Here is a 21318-nt window from a genome sequence, read left to right as displayed (position 1 = left end):
CTGCCGGCCTGAGAGCGATGTGCAGGTATGTGGGGGTGGGGGGGGGGAGATACCTGTGGAGGGAGATCGCTGCTTGCGGGGAGATCGCTGTTGGGGGGGGGGGGGGGGAGGATCGAGATCGCTGTGGGGGGGAGGGGTAGAGACTGGGGGGTGGGAGAGAATAGGGGGCGAGAGATACAAAATTGTTTACAGGTAAACAGGCATGCTGCTGACAGAAGATCGATTTAAAATCACCTTTTCAAGGGCCGTCTACAGGGTTGGCGGTATGTTGGTGGTAAGTGATGAATTTTGCAATTTTGGGTGGTATGTCGGCGGTGGGTATGGGCGGACGGTTATGCATACCGCCCGGCGGTATGTCGCTGATGAATTTTCCGCTTGGCGGTATGTAAGTATTTTTCGATGAATTTCGTGATTTTGGCCAGTGTGCTGCAGTATGTCCTCCAATTACGGGCCCTACGTGTATAAATTCCTTACACTGCCAGTAAAACATTTCTTGGTATCATTGCATATTTTAAAATGAAGGTCTAGTGTTGTCACTAGGATTTTCCGTACAGCCATGATCTTATTGAATGGCGGAGAAGGCTCGAGGGGCCAAATGGCCTCCTCCTGCTCCTATTTTTTACGTCCTTATGTTCTAATAGGCAAGGGAATACTGTTAGCAAGTTGGGCTGCCTCAGAATCCATAGGAATCCAAAGGCTGTTTGAAAGCAATAGGACCAGGTCCCATCAAGGTGCAACTGTCCTGAAACCGGTCCTCAAGCAAGGCACTGCTTGGGACTGCGGCCCTGGGGAGGAAGGTTAGAGCGAACACTGGTCTATCAGGCGTCGTATCTTTGCCCTGCTTAAATGTGCACAGTATTGCTTTTTCCAAAACACATTTTGCAAAAATGAAAAAAGGTATTTTCAACCAAACCAAAAGCTTAGTTGCATCAGCGGAATAAAATGGTTACAGCACAGAAGGAGGCCAATCGGCCACTTCAGCTAGTCCCACTCCCCCACTCTTTCCCTGTAGCCCTGCAATTTTTTTTCCTTCAGGTACTAATCCAACTCCCTTTTGAAAGCCACGATTGAGTCTGCCTCCACCACCCTTTCAGGCAGTGCATTCCATCATAGGCGGTCCCTCGAAATTGAGGAAGGCTTGCTCCCGCTCTAAAAGTGAGTTCTCAGAGACTGGACAGTCCAATACGGGAATTACAGGCTCTGTCACAGGTGGGACAGACGGTGGTTGAAGGAAAGGGTGGGTGGGGAGTCTGGTTTGCCGCACGCTCCTTCCGCTGCCTGCGCTTGTTTTCTGCATGCTCTCGGCGACGAGACTCGAGGTGCTCAGCGCCCTCCCAGATGCTCTTCCTCCACTTCGGGCGGTCTTTGGCCAGGGATTCTCATGTGTCGTGGGGATGTTGCACTTTATCAAGGAGGCTTTGAGGGTGTCCTTGAAGCGTTTCCTCTGCCCACCTGGGGATTGCTTGCCGCCATTCCAGATCCTAACCACTTGCTGTGTTGAAAAAATATTTCCTCGTGTCGCCTTTGGTTCTTTTGCCAATCACCTCAAATCTGTGATGGGCAGCAAACTGTAAAATCACACCCAGGGCTACAGTTAATATTGGAGGGTAGAATTTATTATCAGCACGAGTTACAGTGGAAGATGTTGCAAAGAGCTTTGAATTCTGCAAGTGTGGAGGGAGCATGTGAAACTGTATTTGAGGTTTTGGAGGAAATGGAGCATTGCCCACAGCAGAATGTGTTATTTTACTTGTTCTATGTTTCTCCCAGGTTCTTTGGACTACTTAGTTTTGAACCACATTGGATATGATCCTTTCCAGATGTGGACTGGAGATGCTGAACTCACTAGTTGGCTGATGCAAGTAAGTTTTTGGTTTGGTTGAAAATAACTTTTTTCATTTCTGCAAAATGTGTTTTGGAAAAAGCAATACTGTGCACATTTAAGCAGGGCAAAGATACGGCGCCTGATACACCAGTGTTCCCCTTCAACCTTCTTCCCCAGGGCCGCAGTCCCAAGCAGTGCCTTGCTTGAGCACCCATTTCAGGACAGCTGCACCTTGATGGGACCTGGTCCTATTGCTTTCAAACAGCCTTTGGATTCCTATGGATTCTGAGGTGGCCCAATTTGCTAACAGTATTCCCTTGCCTTTTAGAACATGAGAACATAAGAAATAGGAGCAGGAGTAGGCCATATGGCCCCTCGAGCCTGCTCCGCCATTCAATAAGATCGTGGCTGATCTGATCTTGGGCTGAGCTCCACTACCCTGCCCGCTCCCCATAACCCTTCACTCCCTTATCGTTTAAAAATCTGTCTATCTCCACCTTAAATATATTCAATGACCCAGTTTCCACAGGGCTCTGGAGCAGAGAATTCCTCAGATTTATGACCCTCTGAGAGAAGAAATTCTTCCTCATCACCATTCTAAATGGGCGACCCCTTATTCTGAAACTATGCCCCCTAGTTCTAGATTCCCCCACGAGTGGAAACATCCTCTCTGCATCTACCCTGTCAAGCACCCTCAGTATCTTATATGTTTCAATAAGGCCACCTCGCATTCTTCTAATCTCCGATGAGTATATGTCCAACCTTTCTTCATAAGTCAACTCCTTCAACTCAGGAATCAACCTCGTGCACCTTCTCTGAACTGCCTCCAATGCAAGTCACACCCACCCTTTCCCTCAACAACTGTCTGTCCCACCTGTGACAGAGACTGTAACCCCCATATTGGACTGTTCAGTCACCTAAGAACTCACTTTTAGAGTGGAAGCAAGTCTTCCTCGATTTCGAGCGACTGCCTATGATGATCCCTCCTTAAATAAGGAGACCAAAACTGGATGCAGTACTCTAGGCATGGCCTCACCAATACCCTGTACAGGTGTAGCAGGACTAAACAGGCAGAAACAGAGATGGAAGTGCGTTGGTGCACCTCTGACACCATCATCATCATCATAGGCAGTCCCTCGGCGTTGAGGAAGACTTGCTTCCACTCTAAAAATGAGTCCTTCGGTGGCTGAACAATCCAATACGAGAACCGCAGTCCCTGTCACAGATAGTCGTTGGGGGACTGGGTGGTTTGCCACATGTTCTTTCCGCTACTTGCGCTTGATTTTTGCATGCTCTCGGCGACGAGACTCGAGGTGCTCAGCACCCTCCCAGATGCACTTCCTCCACTTAGGGCGGCCTTTGGCCAGGGACTCCCAGGTGTCAGTGGGGATGTTGCACTTTATCAGAGAGGCTTTGAGGGCGTCCCTGTAACGTTTCCTCTGCCCTCCTTTGACTTGTTTGCCGTGAAGGAGTTCCGAGCAGAGCGCTTGCTTTGGGAGTCTCGTGTCTGGCGTGTGAACAATATGGCCTGCCCAGCGGAGCTGATCAAGTGTGGTCAGTGCTTCAATGCTGGGGATGTTGGCCTGGTCGAGGACGCTAATGTTGGCGCATCTGTCCTCCCATCCTAGCGTTGGATAGGTTACGAATGGAGACTTGGAGATATGCAGGTTTTCCAAGGGCCACTAGTAAAAAGGTGGACCTCAAGTGTCTTCGGAACAGTATTATCAGTACCAATGTGATTGACAAAGGTTTCCCTATGACATTTAGGGAATTTTGAAGGTAGATTGGGCACTACATTGCTTGGATGGTAGAGAGAACATAAGAACATAAGAAACAGGAGCAGGAGTCAGCCATACGGCCACTCGAGCCTGCTCCGCCATTCAATAAGATTATGGCTGATCATCGACTTCAATTCCACTTTCCCGCCCGATCTCCATATCCCATGCTCCCTCAGAAAGAAAGAACTTGCATCAATATAGCGCCTTTCATGACCTCGGGACGTCCCAAAGCGCTTTACAGCAAATTAAGTACTTTTGAAGTGTGTAGTCACTGTTTTAATGTGGGAAACGCAGTAGCCAATTGTGCACAGCAAGCTCCCCAAACAGCAATGGAATAATGGCCAGATAATCTGTTTTTTAGGTGTTGGTTGAGCGATAAATATTGGCCAGGACGCCGGCAGTAATCCCCTTCTCTTTTTCGAAATAGTGTCATGGGATCTTTTGCGTCCACGTGAGGGGGCAGTCGAGGCCTCGATTTAACGTCTCATCCAAAAGACAGCACCTCCGACAGTGCAGCACACCCTTAATACTGCTCTTGAATGTCAGCCTGGATCATGTGCTCAAGTCCTTGGAGTGGGACTTGAACCCACAACCTTCTGACTCAAAAAGGCAACACTGAGCCATGGCTGACACCATTATCATTGTCCTGCACTGTGGGTTTCATAATAAAAATAATGGGCATATTACTTTTCGAAGAGCTCTGTGCCACCTAAACATTATCAATTGGTTAACGTCGCAAATTTTGGAAGAGTTGTACTGACTGCGCAGGAATTTGTGTTTCCTGCCCTGTGTCGCAACTCTTTTAAATACCGGCGATTTGCCAATTGAATTCAACCTTATTCCCCCTTGTCAACCAACACCTAAAAAACAGATTATCTAGTCATTATCCAATGAAGCCCATCGCAAGCTCGAGGAACATCTTCTCATCTTTCGTTCAGGCACTTTACAGCCTTCTGGACTCAACATTGAGTTCAACAATTTCAGAGCGTCATGGCTCCCTTCCCCCCACCCACCCTCGATCTTATGTTCATTTTCTCTTTGTCTCCAATGGCAGCTGGTCATTATTCTGCCATTCACACCCTATCTAGACTAATCTTTTTCTTACTTCTGCCATTTCAATTCGGCCCATCATCCTTTTTGTCTCTCTAATCTCTCCTGCCTTCCACCCTATCACAGACCTTCCCTTTGTTCTTTCTTCCCCTCCCCCTTTCAGTGCTCCTTAAGAATCTGTCCTTTCCGAACATTTGCCAGTCCTGACGAAGGGTCATCGGCCTGAAGCGTTAACTCTGTTTCTCTCTCCACAGATGCTGCCTGACCCGCTGAGATTGCCAGCATTTTCTGTTTTTATTATTACATTGCTGTTTGGGGGATCTTGCTGCGAGCAAATTGGCTGCCGCGTTTCCCACATTGCAACAGTGACAACACTTCAAAAAAGTGACTTATTAAAGGGGCACACCCACAAAAAGCTGTAAATTAACAGAAAACGTTTAAAGGAGCCTTAATAAATCAAATATGAAATGTTGTTCCTGGTTGTGATGATGCACTCCAGTCCCTCCGGTGCCCCCCGGTCGCGGAAGGTCTCGAACGTGCCAGTGAGCACCCTCTGCTCCATCTCCAGGGACACCTGCCCTGTATTGCATACATTTTTCTTTGAACAAATGATTGTTTCTTCATCCTTTCAGGTGAACTTCCTGAGCTATGTCCAGCTGACAGCGGCAGCACTTCCCACTTTAATCAAAAGCAACGGATCAATCATTGTTGTCTCCTCCCTTTGCGGTAAGATTCGGGCTGGAATTCTGTTCTCGTTACCGCTGCAATGTACTTGCTTCATGGATTCTTTGCTCAAGAATTCACAGCAATATATTGCTATTAAGAACTAGTTGGTTTATTAACAAAGGTTTAACAATTACCAGTTCATCCACTAGGCTCACAACTGCATACCTCATCGTGGATAAGTAAGCATAGCTCTGACAATAAGTGTGAGGAGCTCGTGGACTTCTTTGTCTCTAAGATTGAGACCATCCGTTTGTTCTGCCTCTTCCCTTCCTTCCCCTAGCCCACCGGGCCAAACTTCCTCCAAGGATGCCCCCTGCCCTAGCCCTGATCTCACATCTTTCTCCAGTTTCTCTCCGATCTCCCCTCATGCCCTTTCCGAGCTCATCCTGTCCATGAGACGCACTTCCTGCTCCCTTGACGCTATTCCCACCAAACTGCTGACCGCCCAATTTCCTTTTTCTGGCTCCCATGTTAGCTGACATTGTTAACGGTTCTCTCTCCTCAGATACGGTTCCCCTCTCCCTCAAATCTGCTGTCATCACCCCATCCTCAAAAAAGCTACCCTTGATTCCTTCATCCTTGCAAATTACCGCTCCATCTCCAACCTCCCTTTCCTCTCCAAAGTCCTTGAACGTGTTGTCGCCTCCCAAATCCGTGCCCATCTTTCCCACAATTCCATGTTTGAATCCCGTCAATCAAGTTTCCGCACCTGCCACAGTACCGAAACCGCTCTCATCAGAGTCACAAATGACGTCCTTTGTGACTGTGACAAAGGCAGACTATCCCTCCTCGTCCTTCTTGACTTATCTGCAGCCATTGACATGGTTGACCACTCCATTTTTCTCCAACGCCTCTCCACCGTGGTCCAGCTGGGTGGGACTGCACTCGCCTGGTTCCATTCTTAGCTCTCTAATCGTAGCCAGAGAATCACCTGCAACGGCTTCTCTTCCCACCCCCGCATCGCTACCTCTGGTGTCCCCCAAGGATCTATCCTTGGCCCCCTCCTATTTCTCATCTACATGTTGCTCCTTGGTGACATCATCTGGAGGCACACCATCGGTTTCCACATGTGCGCTGATGACACCCAGCTCTACCTCACTAGCACTTCTCTCAACCCCTCCACGGTTTCTAAATTTCAGACTGCTTGTCCGACACCCAGTTCTAGATGAACAGAAGTTCTCTCCAATTGAATATTGGGAAGACCGAAGCCATTGTTTTCAGTCCGCGCCACAAACTCTGTTCCCTAGCCACTGACTCCATCCCTCTCCCCAATTTCTGTCTGAGACTGAACCACACTGTTCGCAACCTTGGTGTCATATTTGACACTGAAATGAGCTTTCAACCACATCGCAGCAGAACTATGACCGCCTATTTCCGCCTCCATAGCATCGCCCGTCTCTGCCTTTGCCTCAGCTCATCCACTGCTGAAGCCCTCATCCATGCCTTTGTTACCTCTAGACTTGACTATTCAAACGGACTCTTGGCTGGCCTCCCACATTCTACCCTGAGTAAACTAGAGGTGATCCAAAACTCGGCTGCCCATGTTCTAACTTGCGCCAAGTTCCGCTCACACATCACCCCTGTGCTCGCTGACCTACATTGGCTCTCGGTTAAGCAACACCTTGATTTCAAAATTCTCATCCTTATTTTCAAATCCCTCCATGGCCTCACCCCTCCCTATCTCATGCGTGGAGAGGCCTATAAAAGGCACAGCAGGGAGTCCGGGGCCCAGCGTCGGCGGCAGTCGGGAGCAGCGTCGAGGAGGTCCGTTGGAGAGGTCTATAAAAGGCACAGCAGGGAGTCCGGGGCCCAGCGTCGGCGGCAGTCGGGAGCAGCATCGAGGAATTCGTTGGTGAGGCCTATAAAAGGCGTACTTGTGCAGCTACAGGGAGAAGGCAAAAAAGAAGCAGAAAGAAACAGAAAGGTGACGTCACAGCCAAGGGGGTAAGTGATTGGCTGGTGATTGGTGAGTAGTTTTCTTTTTTCTCTTCTATAACAGTGAGTAAACTTTTGCATTGTTGTTGCTTATCTAAGGGTTAAGTCATGGCAGGACAGCTCGGTCACGTGTTATGCTCCTCCTGTACCATGTGGGAACTCAGGGACGACACCAGTGTTCCTGATGACTACGTGTACGGGAAGTGTATCCGCCTCCAGCTCCTGACGGACCGCGTTGCGGAGTTGGAGCTGAGGGTGGATTCACTCTGGAGCATCCACGATGCTGAGAATGACGTGAGTAGCATGTGTAGCGAGTTGGTCGTACCGCAGGGAAAGGGTCCACAGCCAGAAAGGGAATGGAAGACCAGCAGGAAGAGCAGTGCAAGGAAGGTAGTGCAGGGGTCCCCTGTGGTCATCCCCCTGCAAAACAGATACACTGCTTTGGGTACTGTTGGGAGGATGACTCATCAGGGGAGGGCAGCAGCAGCCAAGTTCATTGCACCGTGGCTGGCTCTGTTGCACAGGAGGGCAGGAAAAAGAGTGGGAGAGCGATAGTGATAGGGGATTCAATTGTAAGGGAAATAGATAGGCGTTTCTGCGGCCGCAACCGAGACTCCAGGATGGTATGTTGCCTCCCTGGTGCAAGGGTCAAGGATGTCTCGGAGCGGGTGCAGGACATTCTAAAAAGGGAGGGAGAACAGCCAGTTGTCGTGGTGCACATTGGTACCAACGACATAGGTAAAAAAACGGGATGAGGTCCTACGAAACGAATTTAAGTAGCTAGGAGCTAAATTTAAAAGTAGGACCTCAAAAGTAGTAATCTCGGGATTGCTACCAGTGCCACGTGCTAGTCAGAGCAAGAATCGCAGGATAGCGCAGATGAATAAGTGGCTTGAACAGTGGTGCAGCAGGAGGGATTCAAATTCCTGGGGCATTGGAACTGGTTCTGGGGGAGGTGGGACCAGTACAAACCGGACGGTCTGCACCTGGGCAGGACCGGAACCAATGTCCTAGGGGGAGTGTTTGCTAGTGCTGTTGGGGAGGAGTTAAACTAATATGGCAGGGGGATGGGAACCAATGCAGGGAGACAGAGGGAAACAAAAAGGAGACAAAAGCAAAAGACAGAAAGGAGATGAGGAAAAGTGGAGTGCAGAGAAACACAAGGCAAAGAACAAAAAGGGCCACTGTACAGCAAAATTCTAAAAGGACAAAGGGTGTTAAAAAAACAAGCCTGAAGGCTTTGTGTCTTAATGCAAGGAGTATCCGTAATAAGGTGGATGAATTAACTGTGCAAATAGATGTTAACAAATATGATGTGATTGGGATTACAGAGACGTGGCTCCAGGATGATCAGGGCTGGGAACTCAACATCCAGGGGTATTCAACATTCAGGAAGGATAGAATAAAAGGAAAAGAAGGTCGGGTAGCATTGCTGGTTAAGGAGGAGATTAATGCAATAGTTAAGAAGGACATTAGCTTGGATGATGTGGAATCTATATGGGTAGAGCTGCAGAACACCAAAGGGCAAAAAACGTTAGTGGGAGTTGTGTACAGACCTCCAAACAGTAGTAGTGATGTTGGGGAGGGCATCAAACAGGAAATTAGGAGTGCATGCAATAAAGGTGCAGCAGTTATAATGGGTGACTTTAATATGCACATAGATTGGGCTAACCAAACTGGAAGCAATACGGTGGAGGAGGATTTCCTGGAGTGCATAAGGGATGGTTTTCTAAACCAATATGTCAAGGAACCAACTAGGGGGGAGGCCATCTTAGACTAGGTGTTGTGTAATGAGAGAGGATTAATTAGCAATCTCGTTGTGCGAGGCCCCTTGGGGAAGAGTGACCATAATATGGTGGAATTCTGCATTAGGATGGAGAATGAAACAGTTAATTCAGAGACCATGGTCCAGAACTTAAAGAAGGCTAACTTGGAAGGTATGAGACGTGAATTGGCTAGGATAGATTGGCGAATGATACTTGAGGGGTTGACTGTGGATGGGCAATGGCAGACATTTAGAGACCGCATGGATGAACTACAACAATTGTACATTCCTGTCTGGCGTAAAAATAAAAAAGGGAAGGTGGCTCAACCGTGGCTATCAAGGGAAATCAGGGATAGTATTAAAGCCAAGGAAGTGGCATACAAATTGGCCAGAAATAGCAGCGAACCTGGGGACTGGGAGAAATTTAGAACTCAGCAGAGGAGGACAAAGGGTTTGATTAGGGCAGGGAAAATGGAGTACGAGAAGAAGCTTGCAGGGAACATTAAGACGGATTGCAAAAGTTTCTATAGATATGTAAAGAGAAAAAGGTTAGTAAAGACAAACGTAGGTCCCCTGCAGTCAGAATCAGGGGAAGTCATAACGGGGTACAGAGAAATGGCGGACCAATTGAACAAGTACTTTGGTTCGGTATTCACTAAGGAGGACACAAACAACCTTCCGGATATAAAAGGGGTCAGAGGGTCTAGTAAGGAGGAGGAACTGAGGGAAATCCTTATTAGTCGGGAAATTGTGTTGGGGAAATTGATGGGATTGAAGGCCGATAAATCCCCAGGGCCTGATGGATTGCATCCCAGAGTACTTAAGGAGGTGGCATTGGAAATAGCGGATGCATTTACAGTCATTTTCCAACATTCCATTGACTCTGGATCAGTTCCTATGGAGTGGAGGGTAGCCAATGTAACCCCACTTTTTAAAAAGGAGGGAGAGAGAAAACGGAATCATAGACCGGTCAGCCTGACATCGGTAGTGGGTAAGATGATGGAATCAATTATTAAGGATGTCATAGCAGCGCATTTGGAAAGAGGTGACATGATAGGTCCAAGTCAGCATGGATTTGTGAAAGGGAAATCATGCTTGACAAATCTTCTGGAATTTTTTGAGGATGTTTCCAGTAGAGTGGACAAGGGAGAACCAGTTGATGTGGTATATTTGGACTTTCAGAAGGCTTTTGACAAGGTCCCACACAAGAGATTAATGTGCAAAGTTAAAGCACATGGGATTGGGGGTAGTGTGCTGACATGGATTGAGAACTGGTTGTCAGACAGGAAGAAAAGAGTAGGAGTAAATGGGGACTTTTCAGAATGGCAGGCAATGACTAGTCGGGTACCACAAGGTTCTGTGCTGGGGCCCCAGCTGTTTACACTGTACATTAATGATTTAGACGAGGGGATTAAATGTAGTATCTCCAAATTTGCGGATGACACTAAGTTGGGTGGCAGTGTAAGCTGCGAGGAGGATGCTATGAGGCTGCAGAGCGACTTGGATAGGTTAGGTGAGTGGGCAAATGCATGGCAGATGAAGTATAATGTGGATAAATGTGAGGTTATCCACTTTGGTGGTAAAAACAGAGAGACAGACTATTATCTGAATGGTGACAGATTAGGAAAAGGGGAGGTGCAACGAGACCTGGGTGTCATGGTGCATCAGTCATTGAAGGTTGGCATGCAGGTACAGCAGGCGGTTAAGAAAGCAAATGGCATGTTGGCCTTCATAGCAAGGGGATTTGAGTACAGGGGCAGGGAGGTGTTGCTACAGTTGTACAGGGCCTTGGTGAGGCCACACCTGGAGTATTGTGTACAGTTTTGGTCTCCTAAGGACATTCCTGAGGAAGGACATTCTTGCTATTGACGGAGTGCAGCGAAGGTTCACCAGACTGATTCCCGGGATGGCGGGACTGACCTATCAAGAAAGACTGGATCAACTGGGCTTGTATTCACTGGAGTTCAGAAGAATGAGAGGGGACCTCATAGAAATGTTTAAAATTCTGACGGGTTTAGACAGGTTAGATGCAGGAAGAATGTTCCCAATGTTGGGGAAGTCCAGAACCAGGGGGGACAGTCTAAGGATAAGGGGTAAGCCATTTAGGACCAAGATAAGGAGAAACTTCTTCACCCAGAGAGTGGTGAACCTGTGGAATTCTCTACCGCAGAAAGTTGTTGAGGCCAATTCACTAAATATATTCAAAAAGGAGTTAGATGAAGTCCTTACTACTAGGGGGATCAAGGGGTATGGCGAGAAAGCAGGAATGGGGTACTGAAGTTGCATGTTCAGCCATGAACTCATTGAATGGCGGTGCAGGCTAGAAGGGCCGAATGGCCTACTCCTGCACCTATTTTCTATGTTTCTATGTTTCTATGTTGCTATGTTTCTATGTTTCTATCTCTGTAATCTCCAGCCCCACTAACCCCCCCGAGATGTCTGCGCTCCTCTAACTCTGCCCTCTTGCGCATTCCTGATTATAATCACTCAACCATTGGTGGCCGTGCCTTCTGTTGCCTGGGCCCCAAGCTCTGGAACTCCCTGCCTAAACCTCTCTGCCTCTCTACCTCTCTTTCCTCCTTCAAGATGCTCCTTAAAACCTACCTCTTTGCCCAAGCTTTTGGTCACCTGCGCTAATTTCTCCTTATGTGGCTCGGTGTCAAATGTTTTGTCGTATAATACTCCTATGAAGCGCCTTGGGATGTTTCACTACCTTAAAGGTGCTATATAAATTCTAGTATAAAAACAGAAATTGCTGGAAATCTCAATGGATCAGGCAGCATCGGTGGAGAGAGAAACAGAGTTAACGTTTCAGGTCGATGACCCTTCGTCAGAACTGGCAATAGTTTGAAATGTAACAGATTCTTAAGGAAGTGCTGGGGCCCTGAAAGGGGGAGAGGGGGAAAGAACAAAAGGGAAGGTCTGTGACAGGGTGGAAGGCAGAAGAGATTTGAGAGACAAAAGGAATGATGGGCCGAATTAAGATGGTAATAGCACAAGTTAGATAACAAAAGATGAGTCTAGATAGGGCGTGAATGGTGGAATAATTACCAGCTGCCATGGGAAATGGAGAGCTCAAACTCAAAATCAAAAGGGCAGGGGGGAGCTTTTATTTTAAAAAAGCGACGAAAGGGAACAAAATGGGGGCAGAGGTTAGGGTCTGAAATTGTTGAACTCGATGTTGAGTCTAGAAGGCTGCAAAGTGTCCAAACGAAAGATGAGGTGCTGTTCCTTGAGCTTGCGTTGAGCTTCATTGGAACAGTGCAAGAGTCCGAGGACGGAGAGGTCAGAGTGGGAGTGGAGCGGGGAATTAAAGTGACACGCCACTGTAGCTCAGGGTCATCCTTGTGGACTGAATGGAGGTTTCCCACAAAGCGGTCACCCAATCTGCGTTTGGTCTCCCAAGTGTAGAGGACTACAGTCTCCACAGATGCTGCCCGACCCGCTGAGATTTCCAGCCTTTTCTGGTTTTATTTCAGATTCCAGCATCCGCAGTATTTTGCTTTTGTATATAAATTCTAGTTGTTGTTGTTGTGGATGACCTAGACCCAACTGACTGGGGTTTTATTGAGTCTTGCGAACATCACGTAACTAGCTAAGCCAGTCACAATGCAACAGCTCCACAATTCTTTTAGTTGGAAAACAAAAACAGTTAAGTAAAGTGCCCTCCAATCTGGGGGACACACCAAACATTTTCAAGATCCTTTTTTTTGTGTTTTTTTTTGTATTTTTTTTGTATTATTATTATTTTTTTTTGGGGCACTAAAATCAAATTTTTTTCCAAGTGCCCCCTATAAAAGTGGAGGGGGACACTAAAAACTCCGGCAATTAAAATAAATTAAACTTTAAAACATAAAATCAAATAAAAATTTGGTTGCCGGAGGTGATGATACACTCCAGTCCCTCCGGCGCCCACCTCTCGCGGAAGGCCGCGAGCGTACCGGTGGACACCGCGTGCTCCATCTCCAGGGACACCCTGGCCCAGATGTACGCACGGAAGAGAGGCAGGCAGTCAGGCCGAACGACCCCCTCGACCACCCGCTGCCTGGACCGGCTGATGGCACCCTTGGCCGTGCCCAGGAGCAGTCCTATGAGGAGGCCCTTGGACCTACCCGCTCCCCTCCGCACAGGGTGCCCAAAGATCAGGATTGTGGGACTGAAGTGCAGCCAGAAATTGAGGAGCAGCCCCTTTAAATAATAAAACAGGGGCTGCAACCTCGCACACTCCATAAAAACATGGAACACAGACTCTTCCAGACCGCAGGAATTGCAGGCGGCCTGGGAGTCCGTGAACCGGCTTTAAAATTTGTTGCACAGCACTGCACCATGCACCACCCTCCAGGCCAAGTCCCCGATAAATCGTGGGAGGACTCCTGCGTAGAGTGCACTCCATCGGGGACCCCCGCCTCCTCCGGACGGCAAGATGGTACGCCATGGCGTGTCCGGACGGCAGACGGCGATGGCAAAGTTGAGAGTGTGCAGGAGCAGCCCGTACAGGAAACCCCTCCGCGCAGAACTGAAAGGCACGGAGGGGATTTCCTCGAGGCGGCTCAAGTTGTGAGGCGCCGGCTCCCGAGGGAGATTCCGGGGTTTGGCGCCGATGAGGAATTCCGTCCGGACGGGGGTCAGTTCGGACGGGATCTCCCCACGTGCTTGAGCCTCCTCGATGCACCTAACGGAGTCAGGGCCCAGAGCTGTTTTTAGCGACTCGATGGCATCGGCCGCGTGGCGGACGTCGGCCGAATTTAGGCGCCGTGCCAGCGTGTCTGGCGCCATCCAGCCCGCTCCTCCACCATCGAGCAGGTCCCTGACCCTGGTCACCTCACCAGCCACAGCCCTCTCGTCCGACTGCCACCTAAAACCTCGGTCGTGGAGGTACGGATTCCCGAGCAGCAGCTCCTGTAGGACAGCCGCCACTCCAGCCGGTGGAGAGCTGCGCTTGGTGGAGACTTTGTTCCAGACCCTGGTGAGTTCCTTGTAAAAGACAGGCAGCTCCTGGACGGTGGTCCTGACGCCCTCCAAGCTCACAAACAGGAGCTGCATGTCGTAGTTGAGGCAGTGCTGCTGGCGGAAGAAATACGTCACCAGCGCATGCCACCTAGGAGGGGGCTCGACGTAAAGGTATCTCTGCAGGGTCTGAAGACAGAAAGTCGCGAGCTGGGCGCTGACGCACACCAACGACTGACCGCCCTCCCTAAGCGGGAGACTCAAGAGCGCGGCAGAGACCCAGTGCTTCCTGTTGTTCCAGAAGAAGTCCACCAGCTTCTTCTGTATCTTTACGACAAACGCAGGGGGCGGGGTCAAAGTGACCAGCCGGTACCACAGCATAGCGGCCACCAGCTGGTTTATGACTAGCGCTCGGCCCCTGTAGGACAGCACTCGGATCAGTCCTGTCCAGCGCCCTAGGCGAGCGGTGACCTTGGCCTCCAGCTCTTGCTAGTTCGCCGGCCAGGCTTCCTCGTCGGGGCTAAGGTAGACTCCCAGATAGAGGAGATGGGTCGTGCTCCATGCAAAAGGCCTGAGCTCCTCCGGCAGGGAGTCCACCTGCCACTGACCCACCAGGTGTCCGGAACATTTCTCCCAGTTGATCCTGGCGGAGGATGCGGCCGAGTAAATCTCCTGGCACTCGCGCATCCTCCGCAGGTCAACGGGATCCTCTACCGTGAGGAGCACATCATCGACGTAAGCCGAGAGGACGACCTCCACGCCCGGCCCTTGCAGAGCCAGTCCCGTCAACCTCATCCGCTGAAGGCGCAGGAAAGGCTCCACACAGACGGCATATAACTGGCCGGACATGGGGCATCCCTGGCGCACCCCTCTCCTAAAGCGAAGGGGCGCCGTCAAGGACCCGTTAACCTTAATCAGATACTCCGCGGCGGCGAAGAAAAGTCGGATCCGGGCGACGAAATGCGTCCCGAACCCGAAAGAGCGCAGAGTTCCGAACAGATAGTCGTGATCCACCCTGTCGAACGCCTTCTCTTGGGCGACCGACAGACCAGCCTCCTGGGAATGATGGATGAGGTCCCGGACCAGATGGATGTTATCGTGGATTGTCCGGCCCGGGACCGTGTCGGACTGGTCGGGGTGGATCATGTGGTCCAGCACGGCGCTAAGGCGAGCAGACATCACCCTGGCGAAGATTTTGTAGTCCGTACTGAGGAGGGATACCGGGCGCCAGTTCTTAAGGAGGCGGAGATCGCCCTTCTTTGGCAGCAGGACGATGACTGCCCTGCGCCAAGAGAGGGGCATCTCCCCGGTCGCCAGACTTTTCCCCAGGACCCGCGCGTAGTCGCCCCCCAGGACGTCCCAGAACGCCCTGTGGAACTCCACGGTCAGCCCGTCCAGCCCCGGGGATTTTCCCCTCGAGAGCTGGCCAAGGGCGCCGGTCAGCTCCGCCAGGTTTAACGGAGCTTCCAGATTTTCGGCGCCCTCCGGGCTGACCTTCGGCAGGTCCTCCCACAAAACTCTACGCACTTCCTCGCTGGACGGCTCCAGAGAGAACAGAGCCCCGTAATATTCTCGGGCCCTGTTGTTGACGCCCTCCGGATCCGAGACGAGAGAGCCATCGTCGGCCAGCAGCATCAAGAGCTGCTTACGGACACTCTGCCTTTTTTCCAGTGAGTAGAAGAAGGGGGAGCCGCGGTCCAGATCCCGCAGGAACCGGATCCGCGACCTCACGAACGCGCCTCGGAACCCGACGAACTGCAGGTCCTTCAGCGCGGCCTTCTTCGCTTCGTACACCATCCGCAGGGCCGGGTCCTCGACGACTTGACCGAGACGGGACTCCAGGTCGAGCACCTCTTTTTCTAGGCGCCCGACCCTGGCCGCCCGCCTCTTGGTCGACCCCCTCGCGTACTCTTGACAGAAGACGCGGACGTGAGCCTTGCCCACGTCCCACCATAGCCTCAAGGAGGGGAAGCCCCCCTGCTTCCTTCTCCAATCGGCCCAGAAACGACGGAACGAGTCCTGGAACCGCACGTCCTCCAGCAGCCGGTTGTTAAAATGCCAGTACGCGGACCCCGTCCTCGCGCGGAGCGAAGCGAGCTCCGCCCACACCAGGTGGTGGTCCGAACACGGCACCGGCCGCATGGAGGCCGCCGGGACGCACGCCCGAGTCACGTAAAGGCGGTCGACTCTGGACCATCCTACTCCAGGCCTCACCCAAGTAAAGGCGCTGGAGTCGGGGTGGAGATTTCGCCAGACGTCCACCAAGTCGAAGGACCCGACCAGGTCCCTCAACTTCTCCATCACCGTCATGCTCTGCGGGGCACCGGAGCGGTCCCTCGCCTCGAGGGTGCAGTTAAAATCCCCCCCGAGGACAATGCAGTCGCCGATGTCGACGGAGCCAAGAAGAGCGGACACCTCTTCAAAGAAGCGCGTTTGCTGCGGGCCGGGCTGAGGGGCGTACACGTTCACGAGATGGAGCGGCACGTCCCCCAGGCGAACCGTTACGTGCAGCAAGCGGCCTGGCACGGGCTCCTCGACCCCCAAGATCTCCGGCTGAAAATGCGGGCCCAGCAAGGTGGCCACCCCACTAGAAGTGGCGGTGAGGTGGCTCATGCGGACCTCTCCTTGCCATTCCAGGAGCCACGTGGCTTTGTCTCCCGGAACGGTGTGGGTTTCTTGCAGGAAGCACACCACATATTTCCCCTCCCGCAGGAGCGAAAAATTGTTAAATCTACGGCGTGCCTCTCTGCCGCCGTTGATGTTGAGGCTGGCTATGATTATCTTCATGACAAGAGCATAGTGCAACCTCTACCTAACCTATTGTTGGGGGGGGGGGAGTGGAGTCGTTTGTTGACCTCCACTCCCTCAGCAGCCCAGCGAGGAACCTTTTGAGCCAGCGCAGCTCAAGGCTTTGCGCCTTTGATAAGGGCCCGCCCGCGGCCATGGTTTTAGCGGCGGCGCGGACGGACGCGATGAGCAGCACCGGCTCGGACCATTTTTCCAGGGCCAGATGGGCTTGATTGCGGCGACCCTGGCTCTGGACCAAAAAGTCCCGGAGTTCCTTTACAGGAATGAGGGGGGACTCAGCGGCGGGCACGAGGAGATCCACCGCCTCACTGGCGATGGACTCGAGATCTTCTCCCTCGTCCCCCACCGAGCCCCCGTCCCCCTCCGGGAGGTCGCCGCCAGCAGCCGGCCCGTCGACCACACGAGGTACGGAAAACGGCCCGGCCGCTCCATCTGGCCCTGGCTCTGTCCCGATCCCACCCCCAGGATCGTCGGCAGAGGAGTCCCCACTGGGCTCTTTTATTTGTGGTGCTGGGCCGGGAAGCGACAGCGGAAGGGGTTCCTCCTCCGCCCCAGGAGCCGGGGAACATGGAGAGACCTGGTCAAAGAAATGTTCCAAGTCCTCCAATTCCCCCAGCTCCAAAGTAGGGGGCGAGGGTTGGTGTTCTTCCCCCTCCCCGCCGCCACCCCCCGGCCCAGCGTGTGTCGGTTCGTTAAAATTATTAAAAGTTTCATTTTCTGCAGAGTCGAGCAACTCCCGGGGGAAGTTGGTTAATAGCTGGGCGGGCACATGTTCGGCCTTTTCGGCTCCGCCCGCCTCAGTCCCCGGGACGCTCGACCCGGCGGCAACACATTCCTCCGCCGGCCCCACGCCCCCCACGACAGGCAGATCTTCCTTGCCATCCCCGGGAGGCAGAGGCTGGGCAGCCTCGACTGTCTCACCCACCCCGGGGACAGATTCCTCCCGCCTACGGCGCAGTTTGGGGGCGCTGGCGGGGGACGCGGGACACGTGGCGGGCACCGACTCCTCCGCGGAGGGATGTTGTTCCCCTTCCACCTCATTGAAGCGGCGCCTCCTTTTTTTCCTGGGGGGGCGCGGAGGCAGGGAGACCTCCATGTCTGCCGAGGCCTCCTGCTCCGCTCCTCCCTTTTTCTTTTCTTGCCCGTGCCCGAGCCCCTCTGCGTTATTGGTTGAGGGCTCAGGCACGGGCTCAGGGCACCCCGCGCTCGCCGGTGACAGAGTTGGGCTGAGCGCGGTGATTGGACTGTCTGGCGCACTGAGGGGACCCGCCTCGAGGTGTTTGGTCTTCCTCCGCGCCTTCTTTCAGCCTGGACGCTCTCCCTCCCCCCCGCCGGAGGCCGTGAAAACAAAGGCCTCCGACGATGCCCACGCACCTACGGCTCCCGGTACGTGGACGCTACCAGGGGGAGGCGTGGCGGCGGCGCCAGCCTTGGCCGCCTTCGGTGGTTTGGCGGCCTTGGAGGCGGGGCAGTTCTTGCGAACATGCCCCACCTCCCTACAGGCATGGCACCACACGCCGTCCGACGTCCAAATGACGCGGTAGGCAGTCCCCTCGTTCACCACGTTAAAGGTGCCCTCCGTCGTCTCGTCCCGCGCCGCCGGACAAAGAGCTGGCGGCGGAAGGAGAACACGTGGCGCAGGCTGTTCTCCCTGAGGCCGAGCGGTATCGGATTAATCCCCGACCTTACCTCCCCCAGTTGGTGTAGGTGAGGGAGGAGGAGCTCAGCGGGAACAAAGTTCGGGACATTCGAAAGAATGACCCTCTGAGCGGTGGCCTCGAGAGGGTCCACCGGCAGGAACGTCCCGCCCACCGTGAGCCCCTTTTCAAGGGCCAGGGACACCGCCCGCTCCGACCCCAGGAAGAACACAGCCTTCCCAGACATTTTGGAGGCTGCGACAATGGCCGAGGGGCCGACTACCCCAGCCATCGCCCGCACGCCCTCCTCAATGCTCATTGTGGGGTGAGTGTAGCTCTTGACCCCGTGTTTCTTGGTAATCAGTTTGAATGGTGGCAGGGCAGCAGGAGGCGCAGGAGGCGCCGTGGATGTGGACACCGCCTGCGCGTACGTCCTCGCTGGCCCTGCCACCGGCGTGGATGGGGTCGCCATCACGGGGTCCCTTTAAGGGCTACACCCACCCCAAAGTCACAGGCCTTAAAGGTCTCAAATGACCTCGTTATTTTTGAGCAGAAGGAGCTCTTAAGGAGGCACACCTCTCCCCAGTTAACGATTTGGGAGGGGCCTTGCTCCCTCTGCTCAGTTGTCTCAAATTTTTTAATTAAGGAGGAAAGGGCTCTCAGAGAGACAGAGGGGAGAGACAGAGAGAGTGACAGAGAGAGAGGGGGGTGGGAAAGAGGGAAGCTGTGAGGGCAGGTCTCCCCTCACAGTGGTGGGTGGGTGTTGCTGGGGTGCACCCCCCAGATGGCAAGCAAAACAGTCTTATAGATGGTCTTCGGGTGGGGGGAGAAGATGTCTTCACCTGGGACAGCTGGAGCCACCCAGGCACACATTCCCAACGATGTTAACGGGGTTTAACGAGTCTTCAGCCAGGTAGCTCCAGCTATCCCAGGCTAGGCAATGGGGGGTGGTACTTCAGTGGTGTGTGGGGCCTAGTTTTTAGCAAGACCTTCACACACACTTCCACACACACACACACACCCCCCGCGATGTTCCGGCCCTCGAAATAGTCTTCTTTCCTCCCCCCACCGATAAAACAAAGTATTTTCAGGGAGTGCACCAATACACCCACCTGTAGAATGTTCGTAGCTCTCCCTCCTTCCACACTGGATGGTTGATATTTCCCCCTCTCTCCAACTCTCTGTAGAAGTATTAAAAGTGTTGAATTCTTCTCTCCTCCTCTCCCTCTGGATGAAATGTAGTGTAGTAAGCCCCTTCCTCCTCTTCCTGGGCTGGTCTCAGCGTACACAGGCCTTCAGGCAGGAGCCAAAGCAGGGAGCTCCTTCCCTCACTGCTCCAAGCTCCAAATGAACAGGCCACACCTCCAACAGCTCCTCAACTCTTTTAGGAGAAAAGCAACTAACATTAAATCGTGCCCCCCGATCTGGGGGACACACCAAACATTTTCAAGGCCCCTTTTTTTGTGTTTTTTTTGGGGGGGTGGTTTGTATTTTTTTGTTTTTTTGTTTTTTTTTGGGCACTAAAATCAAATTTGTTTCCAAGTGCCCCCTATAAAAGGGGAGGGGGACACTAAAAACACCGGCAATTAAAACAAATTAAACTTTAAAACATAAAATCAAATTAAAATTTGGTTGCCGGGGCTGATGATGCACTCCAGTCCCTCCGGTGCCCACCTCTCATGGAAGGCCGCGAGCATACCGGTGGACACCGCGTGCTCCATCTCCAAGGACACCCTGGCGTGGATGTATGCACGGAAGAGAGGCAGGCAGTCAGGCTGAACGACCCTCTCGACCGCCCGCTGCCTGGACCGGCTGATGGCACCCTTGGCCGTGCCCAGGAGCAGTCCTACGAGGAGGCCCTCGGACCTACCCGCTCCCCTCCGCACAGGGTGCCCAAAGATCAGGAGTGTGGGACTGAAGTGCAGCCATCCAACAGATCCACAAACCTGTGAGCATCCTCACAGGTGCACACATTACAACTGCCTGCTTTGCTTGTTCCTTCTGGGGCTATCTCCCTCTTCCCCTGAAGTTCCCTCACTAGTACTGGCCTCCTGTTCCTGGCAGAGAGTTCAGTGAGGTCGGGAAGGGCTCGGGTTTGATCCCCAGTCTATGCCGAGTTGGCTAATCTCACCCAGGTCTGGCTACAATTAACCTAAGTGCCCATGCACTAGGGAGAGAGAGAACAAAAGGAAAGGCTTGCTTTTCTATAACGCTTTTCACAGTGGGAGTGTGAAATAGAGATGGAGCGAGAGGGAGTGTGAAATAGAGAGGCAGAGAGAGAGGGAGTGTGAAATAGAGAGAGAGTGTAAAATAGAGAGGGAGAGAGAGAGGGAGTGCGAAATAGAGAGGGGGAGAGCGAGAGAGGGAGTGTGAAATAGAGAGGGAGAGAGAGAGGAGTGTGAAATAGAGAGGGAGAGAGAGGGAGTGTGAAATAGAGAGGCAGAGAGAGAGGGAGTGTGAAATAGAGAGAGAGTGTAAAATAGAGAGGGAGAGAGAGAGGGAGTGCGAAATAGAGAGGGGGAGAGCGAGGAGTGTGAAATAGAGAGGGAGAGAGAGGGAGTGTGAAATGGAGAGGGAGAGAGATAGGGGGAATGTGAAATAGAGAGGGGGAGAGAGAGGGAGTGTGAAATAGAGAGAGAGTGTAAAATAGAGAGGGAGAGAGAGAGGGAGTGCGAAATAGAGAGGGGGAGAGCGAGAGAGGGAGTGTGACATAGAGAGGGAGAGAGACGGAGTGTGAAATAGAGAGAGAGAGAGAGGGAGTGTGAAATAGAGAGGCAGAGAGAGAGGAGTGTGAAATAGAGAGGGAGAGAGAGGGAGTGTGAAATGGAGAGGGAGAGAGATAGGGGA

The 21318-nt window shown here is 52.4% G+C and overlaps 1 protein-coding gene across 4 annotated transcripts in view; it reads left to right on the top strand.

Moving 5' to 3' along the window:
• LOC139228545 (spindlin-1-like) overlaps nucleotides 1–21318 on the top strand; it is a 200287-nt gene that overhangs the window by 172323 nt on the left and 6646 nt on the right. For all 4 annotated transcript variants that reach the window (XM_070859642.1, XM_070859641.1, XM_070859644.1 and 1 more), the window contains 2 exons: nucleotides 1771–1862; nucleotides 5286–5379. In XM_070859642.1, coding sequence (XP_070715743.1) covers nucleotides 1771–1862; nucleotides 5286–5379 — 186 coding nt within the window. The remainder of the gene's footprint in view (nucleotides 1–1770; nucleotides 1863–5285; nucleotides 5380–21318) is intronic.

Source organism: Pristiophorus japonicus, chromosome 18 (genome assembly GCF_044704955.1).
Source record: "Pristiophorus japonicus isolate sPriJap1 chromosome 18, sPriJap1.hap1, whole genome shotgun sequence".
In the NCBI taxonomy this organism is placed as follows: domain Eukaryota; kingdom Metazoa; phylum Chordata; class Chondrichthyes; family Pristiophoridae; genus Pristiophorus; species Pristiophorus japonicus.
This window is presented reverse-complemented; position numbering and strand designations above follow the sequence as displayed.